We start from the raw sequence: 25,620 nt of genomic DNA, 5'->3' as shown, positions 1-25,620 counted from the left end.
TGACTCGTCCAGTGTTTATCTTTTCGACTTTAAAAAAAATCATAAACATCTTATTGTGTTGACTAAGGGCCGGCGCACATATGGCGAAGCGCAGCGCAGAGCATTTTTCACAGTCAAAATATTATCGACATTGTCCTCATTGAAATAATATCTAAAATCAATTGTGCATCCGTGCGGATACTCGCGCGTCCGCGCGCAGTCCCGCGCGTGCTCGCGCATTCTCTGTTAGAAATTCGCATTATGTGTCAAGCGATTAGAAAACTTCGCGGGCATGCTCTGCGCTGCGCTCCGCCATATGTGCGCCGGCCCTTTCAAAGGCAATGCTGATAGCATTAGATTATTGTGATAGGTATGTAAAACCTCTCTGTGTCATATAGAAATGAAAACTAATCTATATGTCATCCTGGGTAAGAATTAACAAGTGCAACGTGGCACGATGGCGACAGAAATGCTGAGCTTGCTTACTTCTACAAACTATTGGAATCAATTTCCAAGTTAGCGTCGCGTCCGTTTGAAACCGCAGAGTCGAACTGAATGAGATTGCATTAATGGTGGAATTCTCTAATCTTATGAAGTCAATTTTGGACACCATATTTGGTTATGATGAAATTATAAAAAAATAAGTATACTTAATCATAAATGTTGAGAAAAGACTCACCATAATTTCTCTATGTGTCGATTAAACTAAAAGTAGGTATGATTAAAGTCCTTAATCTAAGGGTAAACCGCACTTTTGACGAACAGTTTATATGTATACAGAACTAATATGGCGAGCGAGTCTTTTCTCAAGATTTACGCAATATAAGTTAATTAAGTAAAGTAATTAAACAGAAAACCTGTTACTGGTATTAAAATCAGAATGCTTTAAACAATTGGAAAGCCATCAGTTGAATTTATGTCAGTTAAATATTAATTAGATAAAGGGTCCGAAATGCTTTTTGTAGAGCGAACGTATTAAAGTTTGAAAGTTGAGGGGACGACACTGTTAATCCTAAACTACTGTCCAAACAAATTAGGAACAACGTTAATATATCTTCTGTATCCGCCAACTTTCCCGCAATAAGCAGAATGTATTAGCGTTATTTATCTTTGCTCATGCGCTAACAAAGTTTTAATTGCAAGCGCCGATACAATTTGCGTACAAATGAATTTATTCGCTGAATCCGCAGTGCACTCGTGTGCGACGCGCGGGCGGCGGAGCGAGCGCGGATAATCCGCTGTGTGAGGCCGCTAATTGTGGGTAACGACGCGCCGCCGCCGGCACTGACTACTCCCAAAACCGATACTTTATATGTCCAATTGTTACTATCAACGATTCAACTCATACAAATCCTATACTCAGTTATATTCCATAAATTAGTCACTAACGAGACCGATATAAAATTAATAACTACGACCGATGACTTCACAATTGAAATGATTACAATTGTACCTGAAAATAAGAGCAGAAAGTTATTAAACATCAAAGAGAACAGCGGGACTGGCAAAGTGTTCAGTATTCGGCCAAACAAAAGGGTGATATCGGTACGTGCGTAAATCAAACGTCGTACAATAACAGAGCCTCCCGCGACCACCCTAGCGCGCCACCGCGCCCGCGCCGTCCTTCCTAGTTCGAGTCGGCCTCGCTCCTCTAAAACGACGCGGACGCTCGAATATCATAAATCTGCCAAACTGAGATATAAGCCAACGATGGTCAGAAAACCTTTTGACCAAACCAAAGGATCCACTTAAAATAATATCTATCGGAAGAGTATTTTTCGTCGTTTTATCTTTCTCTTGCTTTATCTGGGATCTTTTGCTCGCCCTGGTTGCCCTTAATTTAGACTTACTTTTCACTTTTATTGCCACTTCATATTTTATCATCTGGTCTTAATTTCTGACTATAATTTATGGATAACGGAATAAATCAAATCTTTTTAAATAAATCTAAGCCTAATAAATCTAAGCTTTTTAAAGCTGTTGTTATGAGCGTAAATCACGCACAAAAATAAAAATTAATAAAGCTTTATCTTTGTGAAAAAAAAAACGATTACATTTATTTATTTATTAAAGTTCTTACTTAAACTTCGAGATATCCAAAAGAAACGCAGCTACGAATACGAAACATGCGAGAAGAGCTACAAATCATGTCGGTTCTACAATTTTTGATGTGATGAAAAAAAATCTTTAGGGACGACTAAATATACCCAGTCTGTAAAACAGTAAAACATATGCGGTTGTACGGTATTATACATAAATTTTGAAATAATATGCCAAAACATAGGGGTGGGGTGTATACTAGGGCAGTAATTCGTATCATATGGCCTCCACCGAAGCAGTTGGGGATTACAATTCTCGTTCGGATAGTACGATACCATCGCACTTTGCTCCATTCGCTGCAATTAACGCGGCACAATGACCATATAAATCTCATCTGAATGCTGTGTTCATTCCATACTGAGCCATAGCTATAGCAGCGACGGGATGTCTGGCAATTTATACGGCAATACAGATAGTAAAATAAGTGTTGGAATCGAATGGCATCAGAAGATTGCTGAGATAAAACGGAACTAATTAATAAAGGGCCAAAAAGGATGATATCGGTAAAGTAAATTATTTGAGCGGGCTGCTGGAATCGGGGGCGCTTCCTAATCTTGCCTATACGTCTCGAGCCGAAGAACAAACAAGCCGCGAGCTGAGATTACGCCCCGAATAAATCAATGTTACGACGCGTTAAAATATTTAAGCTCACGATTAATGCTGAGCGCGAGTACTCGTCTTATCGAACAGAACCGCACAGACACAGCTGCTCGAGCTACCCGCGATCTGAGGATTCTGCGACAAATTAATCACGACAATCCGACAAATATTTACAAATCGAAACATTTTCCTACTTAAAACAAAGCTAAATCGTTTCCCTAAAGCATCTAGATTCAAATGTGCTAAGGAGATTGCCATTTATTAATATATTCACGTGCCAAAACTGCTACTCATATCTTGAACGCTCATCAGAATTTAACAATGTCATTTTAGTACGGTTGGGAATGAATGTATAATTCTCACAAATGATCAACCGGAAGCTTATCAAGCCCCGGTTATATATGACGAAATTACTGTAGAAGTTTTACAAGGGCTCGTTAGGGCGGTTGTAACGATAACCGCACGAGATAACTGTTTCTAATCAGACGTAATGACACAGCGGCGTAGTTGCCTCCGCTCTGCATGCCGGGGCGGATTCCACTCACCAATGTGATTATATACGTCTATCTTACGATATCGAAACATTGGTTCAGTGAAGTCGGGAAATGTAATGTATGGATCAATTCTGAAAAGGAAAGTACATTTTTATTTTATACCTATCCTCTTATCCTAAATTCTTGGCTTTACGTTCCGTTTCGTGAAATATCATTAAAAAAATTATAATTTTATGTATTAAAAGTTGTACTTGTATAAAAAAGACTTAATTTCCTTATCTGTTGTAGTGAAATGGAGACACTAACAAGTGTAAATTAAAAATTTATAGCACCCCCGACAAGTGAAGGTTACAGTAACTATAAAAGAGCTGAGAACTTTCAAACGGCTGAACCACTTTTGAAACAAAAAAAACTAAATTAAAACGGTTCATTAGTTTAGGAGCAACGATGCCACAGACAGATACACAGATACACACGTCAAACTTATAACACCCCTCTTTTTGAGTCGGAGGTTAAAAAAGTTTTAACTGAAGCTTCTCGGTAATAAATATTCAAGATGCTGAATTTTTCGTTCTGATTTTTATTAAGAATTCCGTAAACCGAAGAGGATGGATACCTCTGATATAACGATATACTGGCGGAAGTAGTAAAATAAAACGATTTTACATCTCAGGGGGAAGCGAACGTTTTTGCCGAATGGGAAAAGTCGCGAGCGACTTCTCATTTTGCGATTAAATCGGGAACGTTTTACGACAATCTTCTATTCGATTACCATTAAACAACAATCTTAAAAAAACTTTTTAGCGTTCTATAAGTCTTAGTGCTTTCTTTTGTTTAAAGGGGAGATTAAGATTTGGGCTTACGTCACCATTAACATCGCCTTAATTCAGGAGTTTATTTATCGAAAGGTATAAGAGGTAGGAGGAATTATTATCCCGATAAACCTTCCTACCATTATGTGATTACTGGAAGGGAGTCATCACCCTCAGCAATGAGAAATACGACCAGAGAGAGAGAGAGAGAGAGAGAGATCAACCTAATGTAAAACTGCAGTCCGGCATCTCCAGCAACATATTTCCACTCTCTGTCTATCAGGTCTGACGCAGAGACCGCAGAAATATCTATCCTTGTCTTAAGGTAAAAAAAAAAAACCAGAAACGTTCTCAAGTAGGTATAGGGTTTCTTAGTACGTGCATATGACAGTATAAGTTTACAAGTACATGCCTAATATTAACTACTAGATGATGCCACGATTCGTCCGCATAGATTAAGGTTTTTAAAAATCCCGTCGGAATCCTCTGTTTTTCGGCGATAAAAAGTAGTCTATTTCTGTTTCTTATGTGCAAGCTATCTGTGCAAGTGTACCAAATAGACCATGCCCGTAACTTTGTCCATGTGGATTTCGGCTTTTTAAAACTCATGGTGCCCTTTTGATTTACCGGGACCAAAAGGGGCATAGCTAACCAGAAATGGCGATATACTCCTTGAGCTAGAGAAAGGCCAAGATGGAAGCGCCTTGCAAATCAAAGAGAAAGTAGGGGAACTGTGCCCAAATTTAACGCTTAGAGCGTTAAAGGAGTCTGCCGACGTTATAATTAGGGGACTGGATGTCACAGTGGAAAAAGAAGAAGTGGAAGAGTCACTAAAACAAAAGGTGAAGGAGTTCCACATTAAGAGTTTCTGGGAGAACCGATACGGTAGTAAGACAGCCCTAGTTGAGCTCCCGAAGGAGGAAGCTCAAAAACTTGCAGAACAGAAAAAGATAAAGATAGGATGGATGAGGGTCCCAATCAGGCTCTCAGTAGAAAGGAAAAGATGCTACAGGTGTCTTGAATACGGGCATATTTCAATGGGGTGCCCAGGCCAGGACCGAAGCAGAAAGTGTTACAACTGTGGCAACGAGGGACATAAGGCCATAGACTGTGAGAGGGAAACAGCATGCGCTATCTGTCTGGATAAAGGCCAGAGTAACACAAGACATCGAATGGGCTCTAAAAGTTGCCCGTCTTGGAAAGTAAAGGTGCCTGGCGGAAAGATCAAAGAGCCAAAAAACGGGGTCTAGGAGCAGGAAATGGTGCAATAGGCTCGCAGATAAAGGTCCTGCAAATAAACCTGGACAGAACGCGAGCTGCCCATGACCTGCTCGAAGTGACGGCAAAAGAATATAACATAGACGTAGCTATCGTGGCGGAGCCAAATAGAAAAATAGCGCAAGCCCGAGAGTGGGTAACTGACCGGAGAGGTGATGCAACTATAGTGGTGTACAATAAACAGACCCAAATAAAGGAAGTGGCTCGGGGAGATGGTTTTATTGCAGTAAAACTCTCAGGGCTCACTTTATATAGTTGCTACTTCTCACCAAATTCAAGCTTGGAGGAATTTGAGCATGATTTAAATGAGCTTTTTGAAAGTATTGTGTCACAACGTGGTGATATTCTAGTAGCCGGAGATTTTAACGCGGCGTCAAGAGTCTGGTCAAGCAAGGCTGAAAATGCTAGAGGACGCCATATTATGGAAATGCTTGCTAGCGTAGATATGGTAACGGTAAACGTGGGGGTTGCCCCGACATTTCAACGAGGTGCAAAGAATTCCACGCCAGACATAACATTTGCTAGTTCAGGTCTGGCGCAGAGAATAACCGAATGGCAGGTCCTAGACGAGGATAGCCTTAGTGGTCATCGATACATAAAATTCCACATAGCCCGGGATGAATGGAAACCGCCAAAGCAGCAGCGGGTAGGATGGAGACTGGATAAGTTAGACCAGAAAATACTGGAGACCGTCTTGAAGGAAAAGGAGATCAGCACACCTGAGGAGCTAGTGATGGCAACCACGAAAGCTTGTGATAGAGCAATGCCAAAAAAGGGGCTACCTAGGAAAACACCTGTTTACTGGTGGAATGCAGCGATAAAGCAAAAGAGAGATCAATGCACAAGACGCCGCAGAATATACACCCGTGAAAGACGGAAAAAGGGTAAGGAAGATTCAAAGGAGGATGAGACTAACGCAGAAAGTATTCAACAAATGAAAGAAGAGTATAAGGCAGCGAAAATAGCTCTCCAACTTGCCATTACCAAGTCAAAGGCTGAGAAGTGGAAAGTGCTCTGCGACGAGGTAGACCAGGATACCTGGGGACTAGGGTACAGAATCGTCACGAAAAAACTGCGACAAACCCCACCTCACTTGGACATGGACCTCATTAAATCTGTGGTCAGAGTCTTATTCCCACCTCACGCAAACTTCGGCCGGATTATGGCAGATGCCTCCGAAATGGCGGAATTAACAGAAGAAGAGATAAGAAAGGCAGCAGAAGGGCTTAAGCCAAAAAAGGCCCCAGGACCTGATCTTTTGTGTCCAGAGATCGTTAAATTAGCTGTGCAGATGATACCCGAGAAAATCAAAAGGGTGATGCAAATGTCCTTTGCCTCAGGAACATTTCCGGCAGCCTGGAAGATAGCGAGTCTGGTCTTACTTAGGAAGGCCAAAAAACCAGCAGATGACCCAACAGGATACAGACCAGTCTGCCTGCTCGCCTGTTATGGCAAACTGATGGAAAGACTGCTTCTCAACAGGATTGAAAAACTACTGCCAGACCACGGCGGCCTCTCCGACCATCAATATGGCTTTAGACAGGGTCGGTCCACGCTCATGGCTGTAAGGAGAGTAACGGAAACCGCCATGAAGGCAAGGCAAGGCACAAAGAATACCAGAAAGCTATGTGCGCTGATCTGCCTTGACGTGAGAAACGCTTTCAATTCAGCTTCGTGGAGGGAGATCCTTTTAGAGATACGGATGAGAGGTTTCCCAGGCTACATTCAAAACCTGCTTAGTAGCTACCTGGAGAACCGATACATTGAAGTGAAGGATAGTAAGGGTTTGGAGGAGAGGATCCAAGTTAGTAGCGGAGTCCCACAAGGATCCATACTTGGCCCAACACTGTGGAACATTCTATATGATGGCGTTTTCCAAATAACGCAGGAAGAAGGCACAGAACTGGTGGGGTTCGCGGATGATTTGGCTCTGTTAGTCGTGGCCAAAACTGAAGCTACCCTCATGACACGGGCAAACACAGCACTTGACCGAATAAACACCTGGATGAAAGGAAGGCAGCTCTCCCTAGCGCCGGAAAAAACTGAAGCGATAGTGTTTAGTGGAAGGCGAAGGCTAAATCCCATTAATTTTTTGATCCAAGGTGCTAGAGTGACACCAAAAGAGCACATTAAATATTTGGGAATATGGCTGGATAAGAGTCTTAACTACAAAAAACATATAGAAGAGGTAGCTAATAAAGCCCAGAAGCTGACAGAGGCACTATATAGACTTATGCCTACAAAAGGAGGGCCAAGAGCGAGCAAGAGGAGGGTGTTGGCATCTGTGGCCCACTCCATAATTCTTTACGGGGCACCAATATTCAGGGAAGCTATGAAGGTGGAACTGTACAAGAAGAAATTGGAAGGAGTCCAAAGACGACTGGCTATAGGTATTTGTGGAGCATATCGAACAGTCTCCACTGAAGCCGTGCTGGTGATAGCTGGGCTTATCCCTATAGCGAAACTGGTAAGCGAACGCGCTAAGCTGTTCGATAGCAAGGAGCAAACACTTATAGAAGTGCGAGAGGACACCTTGAAGGAGTGGGCAAACGAATGGTCGGGAGCAGGAAAAGGGAGCTGGACCAGAGAACTCATCACCGACTTGGAAAAATGGCACACTAGGAAGCATGGGGAAGTAGACCGCTGGCTGACACAAGCGCTCAGCGGTCACGGGGTGTTTAACACCTACCTCTTCGCAATTGGGAAAGCACCGAGCGAAGGCTGCTACTTTTGCGGAGAGGAAGACACCCCGAGACACGCAATATTCGAATGCCCAGGTAGTGCCGACCTAAGGGCAAAAGCGCTTCGATCGACCGACGCGGAGGACTTGAATGCCGGAAATCTTATGGCGCGCATGCTGTCGAGCGAAGACGCCTGGCTTAGATATAGCCAAATGCTGAGGGCTACCATGATGCGAAGGGAGGAGAAAGAAAAAGAAGAAAAGAAGAAGATAGAGATTTGGGAGGTCAGCATGATGTAATGCCACGCAGTTCCGTGCTCACCTTGGCAGACATGGGGAGGTTATTTTAGTCCGTGCAAGTCGGACACACCCTGCCAGCAGGCAGATGTCCGTAGGGATTTTTTCCTCCCCCGAAGAAAAAAAAAAAAAAAAAAAAAAAAAAAAGCTAACCTTGGCAGATTTATCAGATCTTTCTACAAATTTCGTCACTGTGGGTTGCTAACTTTTCACGGCCCATCCGTGACTGACTGACTGACAGTCAGACAGATAGACACTACGTTCTCATTTATCATATTAAGTATGGATTTATGTCAGACAAAGCCGCACAAATCTTGTCGATTATTGCAAATTCAAAACCATTCGGGATCATAAAGAAACCAAAGACCGCTCAGAACAGAGGTGACCGCGACTTCGGTCTATCATAATATAATGAACAGGTCACGTAGACGCATTTCGTATTATTTCCCTAGGACTCGTCACGTGACTGGAATAATTTCTAGCAAGCTTCCACTGCTCGGGTGCCTGCTTGGACCCTTCACAAATAAACCGCTTTACGCACGACTCTCCAGCAGAGATTCATTATTCTACGTAACTTTTGTTCACTGATTCATAAAATACGTTCAGGTTCCTTTTATATTAAAACCGGGACGGTTGGTATCTATTATATGTTAAATAAATCCGATCATCATCACTTACTGCAATGCCTACTAAGCGTAACGTAAAAATAAATTAGAAAAGGCTTATTTGTATGCGATTTACACGTGGCGCCGATTTAGACGGCGATAACGACGGTTTTACTGGGATTTAATAGAATTAAACCGGTTTTTATGACGGCGATTACTTTTTATAGTACTCACCCTGAACTTGAATGTTTTATATAAACTGGTTCGTGAATCGTCCTTTGTATATGAAAATGTGTGAAATAGGTAAATTAAGTTTCGTATTTTATATTTTTATTTCCTTCATTTTACTTACCGATCCCATGATCTTCTTTTTAGGAATGCGATGGGCATGATTGCCCGTTTAAAAAAAATCATTTGGTGTTTTTTTTTTCACATGATTTTACAGGCGCTTTTTGTTTGCTATAAATGATCTGAAATTATTTTCAAGATCAATAAATAGCACTTATGTTTCGCCGATTGGTTTTCCTGAAAATTTGCTTTTCCTGAAACCTAGCAACCGATTGTTTACTACATTATTGAACTAGATATTTTCTCTTTTCTAATACTCAGCAATGCAAGTGGTCTCACTTGCGCGCTCTTTAGCTCGAGTCGCTGACCGTGCCTTTAAACAATCAAACTTTCAGAGACTTAAGGTGGAAGCGACGGGCCTGCCCGCGAAATTCAAATTTAGAAATTAATTCTAGTATATCGACTATTCTCACAAATTAGTCGATACTAGAATTAATTTCTTAAACTGGACCCTTTCAAGTAAAGATTTTTATATAAACCTGTGAGGATGATATTGCCATTGTCGCAATTAAAATACCATAAGCCTACGTTGTCGTATTAGTTTACAAATTGCGAAACAATCAATTAAATTTGAATTTCGCGGGCAGGCCATTCTCATGCCCCTAAGTAAGTAAGACAGCAAGTATTACATATGAAAACGCAATTTTTTCGCATGCTATTTGAGATGGTCTACCTCTAATTCTTTTAATTTTTAAAGCCATTATATGACTTCATGTTTAAAAATGACTCTATTTTAATTTACATTTGGTTGGAATTCAAAGCAGGAGAAACTTTAAAAACGTAAAAAAATGTGTATCGTCGAGATAATGTAAATATATTGCGTGGGTAACGTGTACATTCGCATGTGGCAGGGAGTAATAAAGACGTCACACGAGAGCTCCCGACCGCGACATTAGGCGCGTAGCAGTTTATTATGCGGCAGGCTCACTCATAACTACCCATTTTCCTAGGGATAATGACGGGCAACAAGCGACACTGTTTACTTTAAAATCTACTCACTAAAATTCTAACGCGTGTGGATACTGATGAACAACGCAACGGACGGGCAACGATGGATCTAGAAACATGATACCTTGGCACTTTAAGAAAAGATCTTTGAATATTCATCCCCAAAGGGGGTAAAATAAAGGACGAATGTTTGTGTAGGAATTATGTCATTTTGAAGTTAGAAACGTGGACTTTTGTCTTACGGCTTGTTTATGAATTAGTCTGTTGTATCAGCGTTTTTGGAACGAGCTGATACAACTAACTTTTATCCAACGACCAAGCCCACCAATGTCTATATTTCTAACTTCACAAAACAAAAACGATAAACTTCCTTACAAACTGTCGTCCCCTATTTAAATCCCTTAAGAGGTGAATTTTCAAAAATGTTGGTGCTCGTATACTGAAAAAAGTCGGATGGTCCTGAGATGTTGCCGATAGGAAATCCCATCGACTAGTCCAAGAAGTCCAAGAATTAAGGTCCTACGTACGTCCTAAATAGGTACGTTTTTCATAGAACACAAGAAAGTATAGTAGAAGGAATTTCTGCGCCTGTTTGGTTTTGTTTACTTCGGGTAACTTATTTTTACGAGTCATAAAACACAATAAGTACCTTAGGCATAAAGTTAGAATGACAAGGAAAAAATACATTTCCTTTGAGACAACTATAACCAAGAAATATTCCAAGGAAAATATTTTATATTTTTCCGTGCAATATTTTGAATAAATTCTTAAAAATTTACCTTGGATTGCCTCGGAGTGCGGCGTGGTGTAGAGCGTTGAATCCATTGTTGTTTGTGAGCGTCATGTCAGCTCCATGGTCCAACAGCAAAGTCAATATGTCGTCGCGTTTCTTCGAAATTGCGTCGTGCAGTGGTGTATCTCCTTCGGAATCCTGAAGAGGAATATAAATATCAGAAACCAGGTTTTATTTTCACCAATGTTACTAACATATTTTCTACTAAAATGTAATTTTCCGGTTTAACATGTTATTTGCCTGTCATCACAATGTCATTTTTAGAAAGTATGATAATACTAGCCGATGCCCGCGGCTTCGCCCGCGTGGATTTAGGTTTTTCGAAATCCCGTGGGAACTCTTTGATTTTCCGGGATAAAAAGTAGCCTATGTGCTAATCCAGGATATTCTCTATCTTCATTCCGCCAAATCCGTCCAGTAGTTTTTGCGTGAAGGAGTAACAAACATACACACACACGCACGCACGCACGCACGCACGCACACACACACACACACACACACACACACACACACACACACACACACACACAAACACGCACACGCACACGCACACGCACACGCACACGCACACGCACACGCACACGCACACGCACACGCACACACACACACACACACACACACACACACACACACACACACACACAAACTTTCACCTTTATAATATTAGTGTGATTTTGCCTCTTCGTTCTGAGTTATTCGTACGAGCATTAATGTAGGTCATATGGGCGTACACGATAACATGATGAGGAGCTTACGAAACCACAGGCTCTGGTGCCAGCTGCGTAGAGCACATTACTGCTCTGAATACACCGTCACCCATCTTGAGTATCGGGACAATTTTCTAAAACATCAAACCGCCCGAATGAATAATTGAGGCGGCGGAGACGGCATTTAGGGCGTGGATTATGGAGACTTGCATAATTTATAAGCGTCTCAGCGTAGTTAAGGCGAGCCTCGTAAGACGAGCGAAGAGCTCAGCTGCGATGCGTTTCTCGCTGCACAGGAACTGCAAAATCCAAAATGGTGTCGAGATCCGTAGTAGAAGGAACGGCGCAAAAAGCGCGGCCACCGCGTCATTATGATAATCACAACCGCTACGTGCCACTACGGTGCCGCCCAAGCCGTTTCGCTTTGTGAGCGTGCATTAAGAGAGCGGGCGTTGTGCTCTGTCATTCCACAATTAATTTGCAAGATACCGTAAGATGAGTGATTTTCCTACTCTAGTATCATTTAAAATGAAAATTGTATTTGCGCTTTTCGTATAATATCCGCCTATTTGTTATTGTATTTCACCACCTACTCTGTTCTCTTGGCATTTTAAATACATTTTAAGTTCGTGCAACAAAAATAATATTTACAAGTTTTGTCAGTACTTACTTACGGCATGTTGATTATATTCTTGTTAACTTCATTTATCTCTGATATGAAAGAATCAAATTGCACGTTTCCCTTGCCATGAAAATTGCAATAGATGCGTCTCTACTGCAGTGTTAGAGCAATTTCGCTTACTCAGAGTAACAATTAATTCGAATCCTATCAGCATATAAATGACTATTACAAATGTAATTCATGCCATCGCTGCAGTTATGCGCTTCACACATCGCTGCTAATTATTTAATAGCATGGAATAACTCTTATACCAACTAATCAGGTCACGAATACCTACATAGTGCACTTAATATTAGGTGAATAACTTAAAATGAAGCAGACTTTTTCAGCGATATATCTGGCCAAAAATGGATTAATTATTGAAATAGCAACGACGGTATGCTCAGAAAACTAACAATTTCACATTATTAGTACCTAGGTACTATAACTGGGTGGTGTTGCCCATTTAGGTTGATTTCTAGAGCATTGCCCTTCAGAATGTAGGTACTCGTAGAAATATATTACCTAGATTACAGGTTCAATATGAGCCAAATGCGGACTTGCGCCAAAGTTTCCTGTACTATTCGTTGCCAAATACTTTTAAGTCAAAACCGGCAACAAAGTTATAAATGTGCAGTTTAATTTTATAAGTTTAAGACTTTCCTTTTAGTAACTGCTTAGACTTTGCTATTTTCACTAAAATATTGTAATGTTAGTACATTACCAAAATATCCGCTCAATTTAGGAAAGCTATTTACATACGATTATTTCTGTCGTTTGGCTGCGTAAAGCGTAACCATTACAAGCACTTATAAAATATAGTAGGTACCTGAAAGTACGCTAAAATAGGAAAATTTATTAAAAGCTGCTAAAGTTGGTGCATAACAGTTTACATTAACATAAATCGTCTTAAACGATGGCAAACGATGTAAAAGATGCGGCAGCCCTGAGCAAACATCCTAGGCAAAAATAAGTGTTGAGAAGAAATAAGAAATTTGATTTACGTGGCAATATCCGCAGGTGCACATGAGCTGCAGCCCCTCCCCGACGACACGTACGTGAAGCACTCACCTTAAGAATATTATAACACTCGGGGCGGCATCTAACATACTCGTCTAGAAATTTTAAATTAAAGCCATAACGTTTCGACTCTCAATCACCACCTTTACGATGTTATAAAATTTATATATGTAACGAACTTTTCGAACGGAGGTAGTTTAATGCTGAAAGGCAAATTATACCTAGACCTACCAAGTTTAATATTTATGAAACTTAATTTTCTAAACTTATTATACACTCAAATTCTAAACCGTAATACAATATTCAACCCAAAACGTGAATAACGGACATAGAGTACCTACATATTATACGCAATTTATTATGTGACATCGAACAGGTAGTTTCTGACTAAGTACCTATGTAGTTACAATATTTGCCTGGCTGTTACATAAGCTAAATAAAAAGGATTAGTATTTTAAAAAAATAAAGTCATAAATCATCTAAAGGTGGACTTTAATAAAGGCGACCGCAACATTTTGGGGGTGACATATTTATGCGAATTATTTTATATAGAAATGTATGGAGAATATTTTGACGTGAGCAACCGTGACACACCGTGACGCATGACGCTTGCAGTTTTCCCTTTGCTTGTGCTATAAGGCACAATATCTTGTCTTGTTATACAGGATGCTAGGTCAACGATAAGAGTTCCTTTTTTCGCTGGAGATACGGAACCCTAAAAATGGGGGTTTCGAATTCTATGGGTATTTTTTTTTAATTGAGACTCAATAAACTAGAAACATTCATGAAAATAAAATTATACAAAAAACCTTCAAAAAAAGGCAATTAATGCTCCCTCTGAAAGTCTTTGATTCAAAACATATTTCATCATAGTTTATTTATCGCAACAACCTTTCTAAAGTAAGAGCTTATAAAAGCACCACTTTACATAAATTAAGCTTTTATAAAAAATGCTACTTATGCAACATAAAACTAAACTTAACTATTGACAACTCCTATAGCTTGCGCAACCAGGTCAACGAAGTATCGCGTAAATTCTTCAGCACGCTACATTCCATGATGTACTTAAAAACTTTCTGCCAATTAACACTAAGTTGCACCTGCTTGCTTAACTTGATTATTCTACTTATTATTGACTATGGTGACACTTGTTACTCGGACCGGAACGAGGAATATCTGAACAAACTTGACCGGTTGTTAAATACGTGCATTCGGTCCATCTTCTTCAATCAAGTATCTAATCACTGTGCTCAACTCAAGTGGCTTACGAAAGATGTGACATCCGTAGATACTGGGCATTTTTAACCGCCGACCCAAAAAGAGGGGTGTTATAAGTTTGACGTGTGTATCTATGTATCTGTGTATCTGTCTGTGGCATCGTAGCGCCTAAATGAATGAACCGATTTTAATTTACTTTTTTTTGTTTGAAAGGTAGCTTGATCGAGTGTTCTTAGCTATAATCCAAAAAAAATTGGTTCAGCCGTTTAAGAGTTATCAGCTCTTTTCTAGTTTTCTTGTAGAAAAGGTTAGATAACCGTTAGGTTCATAATATTATGTCAATTGACAAATGTCAAGCTGTCAAGATGGACGTTGCCTAGATACATAATTATTTATTTGAAAATGATGTTTTGGAAAACTCAGATACTTTGGATCGTAGGCGCGGAATAGTCCAAGAAAATTGGTTCAGCCGTTTGAAAGTTATCAGGTCTTTTCTAGTTACTGTAACCTTCACTTGTCGGGGGTGTTATAAATTTTTAATTTACACTTGTATTCAATAACTTGAATAACTCTCTTTCACCAGTTATCTTAAGTCTAAATTTAGGCTTAGGTTTGAAATGTATGGTCCTAATCTGAGGTCCTTCAATAGCCTACCTACTGGCAGTACTTATTAACAATACTGGTTACATGACGAACTCCATTTCTATGAAGAATTTTGTTCATGGAACGCACTGTCAGAGACAACCAAGTGAGCGCCTTGCACATTCTCCTCCAAGCGGCTAGTCAAGGAAAGGCTACTCAACAAACTTAAATAGCTTCTCTTATAGCTATTCACTTTTTCTCTGTCAGACTAGTCATAATTCTTCATTTCTTAAACTACCTATTCCAAGCGGGGATCAATTCTGGAATCTCTTCATTGGTAGACACATCTATATCTTCAGAAAACAGAGGGGAGGAAAGATAAAATAAAAAATAAATAGCATTCGCCAGTAGTTTTAAATCTGTTTGGAGATACACGTTCTAGTATGTACTAGCAGGCACTTGTACAAGGGAATCAGTTACATATACAACAGAAAAGAATATAAAAGCTATTGCTTTACCACAGCTTGATTGCTGGTCAACATAGATAAAAGGGAAAAATCGATGTACGCTCGAACCATTGAGTCGGAGGTCAATCATTGACGAGGCAGAAAGAAAACAACTAATTGTTTAATTCCAAACCATTACGTCTAGTACTATGGGGAGGGGGTAGGATTATTCACGGGCCATATAGCCCGGCGTCAGAGAGCACCGCACCATTGCAGTATGCGCTGACTTATGATGGAGGCTACAAGCTACAGGCTACCCGCCACAATCCACCCTGGTTCGTGCGAAATAACATACATTTACATGTAACTCACATTTGAACACGAAACATTACACACGAGCGCCTCCCCATATGACCCGGGGCGATCGGACCCCAATCGAATCCTGAGTTCTTTTGAAGCCTACCCACGTATAGACACTAACGCATAAATATTGCGGATACTCATTATTATACGCCATATTTAAACTTCTAGACATTTATTTCTGAAAATTGTTTTAAGTTTGACTCTGCGTTATAGAGAACATACATACCTAAATGCAAAACCTCAAGTGTCTAGACCCAGCGGTTTGAGCTGTTCGTTGGTATGTCAGTTAGTCAGTTCCTCTTTTTATTTATGTCTATAGAATGTTTAAAGATGGTAAGGAAATGTATCAAAACGAATACAATGACCGATACGGTGTAATAAAACTACCATACTCCTTCCAAGTTATCCGTTTCCATCTCAATTCACCTCGGCAAGGGCTAACTTGTAATGAAATAAAAAAAGTGAGGTAGATTTATATCGCTATTACCATTAGAGCTTTCACTGGCCTCACTGTGAAAATTGATATAAAAAACCGGAGATACATTGATTGTTGCATTAATGAAAGTCTATATTTGGCGGAACAAAAATAAATCCATTTTGTCATCGTGGAAGTTTGCCAAATAGGAATGGTGAGGGGTAATTTTAAATTTATGGAAATTCGGTGCAAGATAAAATATTTCCCGGACGTTGGGATTCAGCGTGCAAGTTATTAAGTAAGTGAATTAATTTGCCAATCCATATCGATAGCAATTATCGATTGGCTCAATGAGTTAAGTAGTGCGGGCTCCACACTAGCCGGGTGAGTGCACCCTCATCAGCCGCCTTGATTGATTGTGCGGAATTAAGCCCCCGCACTTAGCATCACATGTACATAGCGTATTTCGAACAAATTAAATAAATACTGGTAATTTTGATTGCTTCACTGAACAGTTTTTTTTCTCTTAAGACTTGGTCTGAAAATCGTGCTGCAATAGCAAACCCTGCAGGCTGCAGCATCATGCAAAAGCAGGTAGGTTTTGTTAGCAGACACACGGATTTTATTATTTTGTGTAGGTATTTGTCAAAATAAACGATGTGTTTATTTTATTTTAATTAACTAAACATAAGCCTCGAGTAATCGTAGCTTATGTTTAGTTTTAATTGTGTTGTCTCTTAACTATTTTTAACCCCCGACCCAAAAAGAGGGGTGTTATAAGTTTGACGTGTGTATCTGTGTATCTGTGTGTCTGTGTATCTGTGTATCTGTGTATCTGTCTGTGGCATCGTAGCGCCTAAACGAATGAACCGATTTTAATTTACTTTTTTTTGTTTGAAAGGTGGCTTGATCGAGAGTGTTCTTAGCTATAATCCAAAAAAATTGGTTCAGCCGTTTAAGAGTTATCAGCTCTTTTCTAGTTTTCTTGTAGAATAGAAGGTTAGATAACCGTTAGGTTCATAATATTATGTCAATTGACAAATGTCAAGCTGTCAAGATGGACGTTGCCTAGATATACATAATTATTTATTTGAAAATGATTTGTCGGGGGTGTTGAAAATTTTTAATTTACACTTGTTATGTATAATTAATCTTTTTTTCTATGTTTATATATTTCATTTATTTCTTTTATGACACATTTGTATATGAGTATCTATGCGACAGTGTTTTTACTATTTTTAAATCTGGCTTCAAAGTTATTCTATTAGCAAATGCTCTCTACACAAACTTTCGACTGTGTTTATCAGTTATTATATAGTTTAATATGATTTTTATTAATAGACAAAAGATGGAAGGATATTTTTATATCATTGCAGAGAACCCTAAAACATAGCAAATTATTTTTCCTACTTAATGTAGAAGAGTTAGTGGAGGCGCGGATTGCTCAAATAAGCTATTAGTTACAATTAAGCTCGAATGGGTGGATTAACCTCTTAGTTTACGCTCACACTAGATCCGAGATAGAGTTGGTATTATTTATCGTCATCCCGAGGTTCTTACTAACAAATAAAGATAGAAGAACTGTGTGATAAAGTAGGTCGTTTCATAAATACCGCAGTCCATTAGTGCTCCAATATCTCAACCACGCAGTTCTTTGTTATTCTAGGAGCGGGGCCGCGGCGAGCGCTTTGCTTTAGATATTGGAAAACGGTAATGTACTCAGCGAGATTTAGCGCCGTGTACGCCTGCACTGCGCCCGCCTCTGTGGTTCACATCACATTTGCGACTTCTTTCAAATCTTTAACACTTAAAATTTAATTTCCTGACCCAATTTAATTTTGGAAGAACGTATATAATACACACAACATACATTGGGATCCCAATGTCTGTCGGTTGGCGGCGCACGACCGCCCGTGGCGTTTGAAAGTCCCTATAAGAGACTTATCTCCATCAGTTGACGTCTATCGGTTGAAGATGATGATGATATAATACTTCATTTATTAGGTTGTAGATTTCTTATGAAGTAATCGACATACCAACCATGTACGATACATAGGTATAGCTAACAGGCTCAACGTTTCAAATTAATTCACTATATTACCATATATAATAATAATCAATCCTAGGTCCGGTTATGTTAATAATAGCGTTAGCGGTAGCATGCGTATAATTTTATAGATTGATAGTCCAATTATTTGTATGCAAAAGTCCAGATAGATTAGATTTATATACCTACAACATTTAAACCTAAAATTGCCAAAATAAATGTGTATTGTTTTACGTGCGGTGGAGTTAATTTATCGGCCCAGGTTTTAGTGTGTCGCTGTAATTCAGCGGCTCTCTCACTGGAACAATGAGAGGTGATTGGCGTAATCACAGCTCTACCTGCGTGCAGGGGGAACATAAACAAAGTATAATTCGCAAAACAAATACATACATACCCTTGGCCGATCGAAGATGTTAATCGGATCTAAAAGGACAACTTTGTAAAACGAATGTTCTTTAACGTATTTAAAAGTACCTAACCTTTTTGAATTAGATACTCGTAACACTTATTCAGTCAATCTTAATTCTTACAACTTCAATACCCGATATTATGTAATATAAAACTTTATAATTCCCTTTTCGCTTCTGAGAGTTTATGGGTTAGATTGATGAAGAATCCAACTTTACGCCTACTCAACTTCTGGCGGGGAGATTAGCTTTTAAAAGTTATATGGGTTTGTAGAATCTACAATGCTACTGATTTGAGTTCTTTAATTAACTGTTACCAACTCTTTGGAATAAAAAAGTAAAGATACTTATACGATTTACTTTTAGTTGAGCTAAAAACTAGAAATGAGTTGGCAAGTAACAAGAAGCGATAGTTGGGATAGTTTTATCTGGGCAATGAGCGAGTGGGCGAGTTTGACGGGGATTACTCGCACCGGTCGCCGAGACATATACTAACTTACTTGTACATCTATACGAAAATGCGAGGGTGTATTGAGAGCGTTGCTAAGCGAGTTTTTTCTCTAATAGCTCTTGTCGCTGCGACAAACTAGTGGCGAAAGAGTTCTCTCTGAAAGTGTGTACAGTCAGTGATTTACTATTTATATATTTAAGTATCTCTTTATTGATACGGAATAATATATCGATTCTAGGTTTTTTAAGCAAGATAATAGTCGACAGCTAGTCTCTTCCTCGTCGGCGGTGGGACAAACAGTGAATGAATATTTATTACATGGAAAACGCGACATGTGACACTAGCATAAAACAATGTATGTAATCGGTAGTAAGTATTAGGTTGTACATTAGGAAAAAACAACGTGTTAACTATCAAATTTAGTACCAAAACATGCGGTACCTGCAATAACAGGACGCATAAAATATTTGGGTCCGCATTTCCAATAACAATTTTCAAACTTTCAATAGGTACATAGTGAATGTTCGGAATGGGAAGTATTTATTAGGCGAATATTACTACGATGCGAGTGTGCCGTTGAGATTACGGTTCGAAAAGTGTAGGGACTTTTTCCGTCTACCGTCCTACATGTTGCGCAGGTGTCCGTAATGTGGCACCAAACGAACCCCGGGTTAAAATAGCCACGGCAAGAGATTCGCATCAATATCTGACTCCACATAAAATAAAATTCCGTCTGAAATAAACATGTGGGTAAAGTAAAATGTAATGTAACTACCTATTTACTTATACTACTTATCAGTATCTGGGCGCAAGTCAGCTTCGTTCGGCATCTATCGTTTATCCAAATCGTTACAACCATTTCCAATAAACTCTGTTATCCTAGTATTCCCGCGGGTATTGAGGTGATAGGTGAGAACTATCAAAATACACTTGGAAAATAAAACATTATTATCAAAACAGAAAATTTCATCCAAATCATTAGAGCCGTATTCAAGAACTCGACTACATATACATATACCTAGTGGTTAAGACTTCGGCCTCCTATACAGGGAGTGCGAAGTTCGATCAGAGGCAGGCACTTAAATTTCGTCTGAAACGGTTAAGCAGATGGGCCGTGAAAAGATAGCAGGCAGATAAACTTTCACAGTTCTAACATCAGCCTGGATTTCAACTAATAAAATCTGCGCCCACCCTTTTGGATAATTAGGTACATATTCACTTGCCATCCCGTATTAGATCAACGAAGTGTGATAGATCCTGAAAGTATAATTAATAGGTAGGTATAACTCAAAATTTAAAAAACCGCCGACACAAAAACCTCTATAAGAAAACTAGAGAAGAGCTGATAACTTTCAAACGGCTGAACCGATTTACTTCTTTTATAGCTAAGAACACTCTCGATCAAGCCACCTTTCAAACAAAAAATAAACTAAATTAGAATCGGTTCATTAGTTTAGGAGCTACGATGCCACAGACAGATACACAGATATACACGTCAAACTTATAACACCCCTCTTCTTGGATCGGGGGTTAAAAAGAAGTGATGCCCTTCAGTCTGAAAAGCACGTTAGCTGGGTTTACTCTAGCTAACGTGCTTTTTGAACTGGTGCTTATTAACCCCCGACCCAAAAAGAGGGGTGTTATAAGTTTGACGTGTGTATCTGTGTATCTGTGTGTCTGTGTATCTGTGTATCTGTGTATCTGTGTATCTGTGTATCTGTGTATCTGTGTATCTGTCTGTGGCATCGTAGCGCCTAAACGAATGAACCGATTTTAATTTAGTTTTTTTTTTGTTTGAAAGGTGGCTTGATCGAGAGTGTTCTTAGCTATAATCTAAAAAAATTGGTTCAGCCGTTTAAGAGTTATCAGCTCTTTTCTAGTTTTCTTGTAGAAAAGAAGGTTAGATAACCGTTAGGTTCATAATATTATGTCAATTGACAAATGTCAAGCTGTCAAGATGGACGTTGCCTTGATACATAATTATTTATTTGAAAATGATGTTTTGGAAAACTCAGATACTTTGGATCGTCGGGGGTGTTATAAATTTTTAATTTACACTTGTTTACTTCTTAAATAAAACTTGTTTATTCTCCTTAAATTACACACAAAATCATGTATTTACTGTAAAAGTTACAGACATTATAAAAAATGTAGATTGATATTAGATGCACAAATATTAATATTTTCATTAGTGTAAGTGATAAAATAAACTACAAGCAAAACTGCAAGAAATAGTCAATTTAAGAATATACGAATACATCCGCAGTACTGCCGTAATCCCGAAGGTATATTTATTTCACTAAGAAATATATTTTACGGTTACAACCACACAAAACCGTTAAATACATATCAGAAATGCCAGAGCTAATGGTATTGTAGTGTACCTACCAGAATTCGCAGAGATTTTATGTTCCATTCTATACACCGAAGAACAAAAAATATGGATACAATGATTGGGTTTTAAGGAAATTGCTTAAATGACAGCTATCGTTCCACCTTGCGAAAAGGTCGCCGGTAATAAAATATAAGCGAGGAGTGCGAAGAAAGAAAGGAAACATAAAATTTCAGGTGACGTCGGCCCTTCCATTAATTTATCGACAGGTCGTGGTAACGGGCCATGAGGATAATATTTATGAAGTAAAACTGAGGGGCACGATTTTCATTAGTTAATTATTTGACCTACAAATTGTCAGGCCAAGATAGAATGCTTTATTCGATCGAAGATTTTGTTGTCAATAAGAAAAGTAAAATGTAAAACGCTTCGTCAGCTTAATGAGAAATCCAAAAGAAAAAAAAAACTCCAAAAAGCTTATACAAAGTTTTTAATTCCCCATTTAAATCGTGTATACCTACATATATATATGAATAAACAATATATAAGTGTGTTCAAATATATATCCTCACACGAGATAGGAATCTGTGCGGCAGATTCTGTAGACAACTGAATACTTTGATAGCAGGCAAACAGAAATCAAAGAACAATCTTATTTATGTAATTTATATAGGTACGAGTATAGCCAATAATAACAAAAAATAAATACGCATCGTGAGGTAATAAAAGCGTTCTATCTCTCCCTTTGCATGTATACCATTCGTTCCCCACACGGAGGCTTCTATTTGCACAAGTCGCTTAGAATGAAATGAGGCTGGTGTCGGGCGAGTATCCGATGCGTAGCGTTTAACGGGCTATCTGTGACCGAATTGGTGCGTTTAATTGAACGCCTGGTTCGACCATTATTGCACGAGACAATAGTTATTGGCAGTACCCGCTCGTCCTGTTGTACATTTGTAAGCACATAGTTTCTGCACAGACATTAAAGACGCTGTTTACAAACTGGCGATTTAGTACGCGACAACGTGCAGTGCAGGACATTTTATTTCAGGAAGATATTTATAAGGATCTTTACCAACTTACCCACTTCACGAAGGCTATTTAGAAATAAATGTGAACTCAACTTTAGACGTAATCTGCTTCTTTTAGTACAGTCACCGTTTGATGAAGCCGGGAAAGAAAAATATCTTGAAAGAGATAGGCGAAGGCAGTCTTATGAAAATATTTAAAGAAATATTCTTTCTAAATGTGACACGGCCAATAAATCCCATAATGGTGTCGTAAAATTTCGAAGGTATTATCTTGGGAAAAGCCGGCTATTTTACATTCACCTGCGGGGTTTCCCTCCACATCCAATTTATGTTAGTGGGCACAAAACGAACGCTGACAAATGTGAAAATAAAATGAACATACGTTTTATCTCTACGCTCACAGAATCGGGTTCCATGTACGCCGGCAAAATGAAGGGCGAGAGCCGAGTGAGATGCGTACGAACCTAGCCGCCACTTTCCAAGCTTGGCTGGTTTAATTCAAGATATTATGATAAGTAACTATAGAAAATTCGTGATATTATGTTTCTTGATGTCCTATCAATAATGTGGTTATGTAGCTATAAACTGCCTGCTGCTATAAATGAGGTTGTCAACTAATAAAATCAGCAACTTTTCATCAAACATCAAAACGCAGCGGTTAGTTACCTTTTATTAAATAAGTAGCTGATGCCCGCAGCTTCGCCCGCGTGGATTTGTCAGATCCCCTGCAGCATCAGGATTGAGGAGTTGGACTCCAAATTTTTTATGAAACAATGTCGCAAAGTTCCTCTATCGAATAAAAAAGAAATAACGCAAACCGGTTCAGAAATCTCGGAGATTTCGATGTACATAGGTAGAAAAACACATCTCCGTTTTTGAAAGTCGGTTAAAAAAGTAGCCTATGTTACTCCCTGGTCAATTCTCTACTTGTCTATGAAAATCCCGTCAAAATCGGTTCAGCCGTTCTCAAGATTAGCCTTTTCAGACAGACAGACAGACAGACAGACAAAAATTTTAAAAACGTGTGATTCAGTTATAGTATCGTTCAAATAACCATATGACCTTAATATGCGGTAGTTATTTCGAAATTACAGACAGACACTCCAATTTTATTTATTAAAAATAGTATAGATTGAAATGTGACACCTAGACATTTGAAGTACTTTTTTTAGCTTAGTCGATAATTGAAAACGGTAATTACACTTAAAACTAATAAGAACGTAAATTTTATGTATTTTAGTAGACTCTCTATTCAATAATCACTTAAAAATAATTTATTTTTGACATAGGCAACATATTGGAACAGAACGATATTAATTCCAATCGCAAAACAATACTTAATTAATTACTTATTCAAAGTATTAATTAAATAGGTATAAGAAAGGTATATTAAAACGTACTAAAATCAGAGATAACTCAAGACTCTGCGTAACACTATAGTTTGCAGCTGGAATTTATTATGGAAAGATCTTAAAAGCGTCCCTGGGTTTTGCAACCACTCGCGTTGTTTCTACTTAGGAGTTACGATACGGTGTCGGGCAGACGAACGAAACTAAGTGGAACTTTTCCCAGGTTGACGTATATAAAAAGAATTTTTAAAAGATACTTCAAGTTGGAACTTTACAAACAACGCTTTGAACTAGCTACTAGTTTAAATAAAATAGGTAGGTACCCATGGCGCTTTGACATTTGCGTTCATTTAATAGGATTTAAAAAGTTTTATTTACCATTTCATGTAAACTCAAAAACGTAGACGTACATTTGTACAAGTGTAAATTAAAAATTTATAACACCCCCAACAAGTGAAGGTTACAGTAATAACTAGAAAAGAACTGATAACTTTCAAACGGCTGAACCGATTTTCGTGGATTATAGCTAAGAACACTCTCGAACAAGCCACGTTTCGAACAAAAAAAAACTAAATTAAAATCGGTTTATTAGTATACGAGCTACGATGCCACAGACAGATACACAGATACACACGTCGAACTTATAACACCCTTCTTTTTGGGTCGGGGGTTAAAAATAGCGTAGCATGCGTGTATTAAGTATTTGGTTAATAAACGTGGGTGACGGGCGACATGGTAATAATATGTTCTTAATTTACAGGGGTAGCGAGATAATGAGAAGCAACGAGCGGCATTTAATACAGTTGTGTAAGCATACAGCCCACGTACTTCTATATAATACAGCTCGACTCACTTCTGATAACCCTGCGTATCATAAAACTTTACCGCTTTATTTGCTACATATAATTTGTCTTGGCAAAAGTTTGTCCCATCAGATAAGATTTCTCTTGAACTCCGCACAAACTTGTTATAAATATCTATATCTCGATTTGTATTTTGTGTCAATGTATCTTTATGCGAACGATTTATTATGCTTCTTGGCATCATTCGCTCTACTTTGGTTCAGTTGAAGTTAAAAGTAAGTTAACTGTAAGTTTCTTATCCCAACTTGGTTTCGGCTATACGTTGATAGATCCGTCAGTAATCAGTCTGGACCAATCTTTTTTTTAACCCCCGACCAAAAAAGAGGGGTGTTATAAGTTTGACGTGTGTATCTGTGTATCTGTCTGCAGCATCGTAGCTCCTAAACTAATGAACCGATTTTAATTTAGTTTTTTTTTGTTTGAAAGGTGGCTTGATCGAGAGTGTTCTTAGACATAAACAAGAAAATCGGTTCAGCCGTTTGAAAGTTATCAGCTCTTTTCTAGTTATTACTGTAACCTTCACTTGTCGGGGGTGTTATAAATTTTTAATTTACACTTGTATATGTTCAGATAGATAACCATAGTTAGCTTTCTTCAATTAAAACCAAGACACTGCACTGTCGAGTCGAATCAGACACAGGATCAAAGCAAGTGTATAACGAATATAGGAGTGCAAAGCATATAAGATTCTTGATTCAGAACACGCGACGCGCGGAGCTCGCCTAATGAAGCCGTTACGGAGCGGGGTAGGCTAACTGACACCGTCGCACCGTCGCAGCTGGTGTTATTATCAT

General features: G+C 38.9%; 1 protein-coding gene across 1 annotated transcript in view; it reads right to left on the bottom strand.

Moving 5' to 3' along the window:
* The window catches only part of LOC123868526 (E3 ubiquitin-protein ligase MIB1), a 201,531-nt gene that overhangs the window by 132,217 nt on the left and 43,694 nt on the right, over nucleotides 1–25,620 (bottom strand). The window contains exon 11 of the mRNA XM_045911082.1: nucleotides 10,921–11,072. Coding sequence (XP_045767038.1) covers nucleotides 10,921–11,072 — 152 coding nt within the window. The remainder of the gene's footprint in view (nucleotides 1–10,920; nucleotides 11,073–25,620) is intronic.

The sequence above is a fragment of the Maniola jurtina genome, chromosome 1 (assembly GCF_905333055.1).
Source record: "Maniola jurtina chromosome 1, ilManJurt1.1, whole genome shotgun sequence".
NCBI classification, from domain to species: Eukaryota; Metazoa; Arthropoda; class Insecta; order Lepidoptera; family Nymphalidae; genus Maniola; species Maniola jurtina.
Note: the sequence above shows the minus strand (reverse complement) of the source record. Positions and strands in the feature narration are given on the sequence as shown.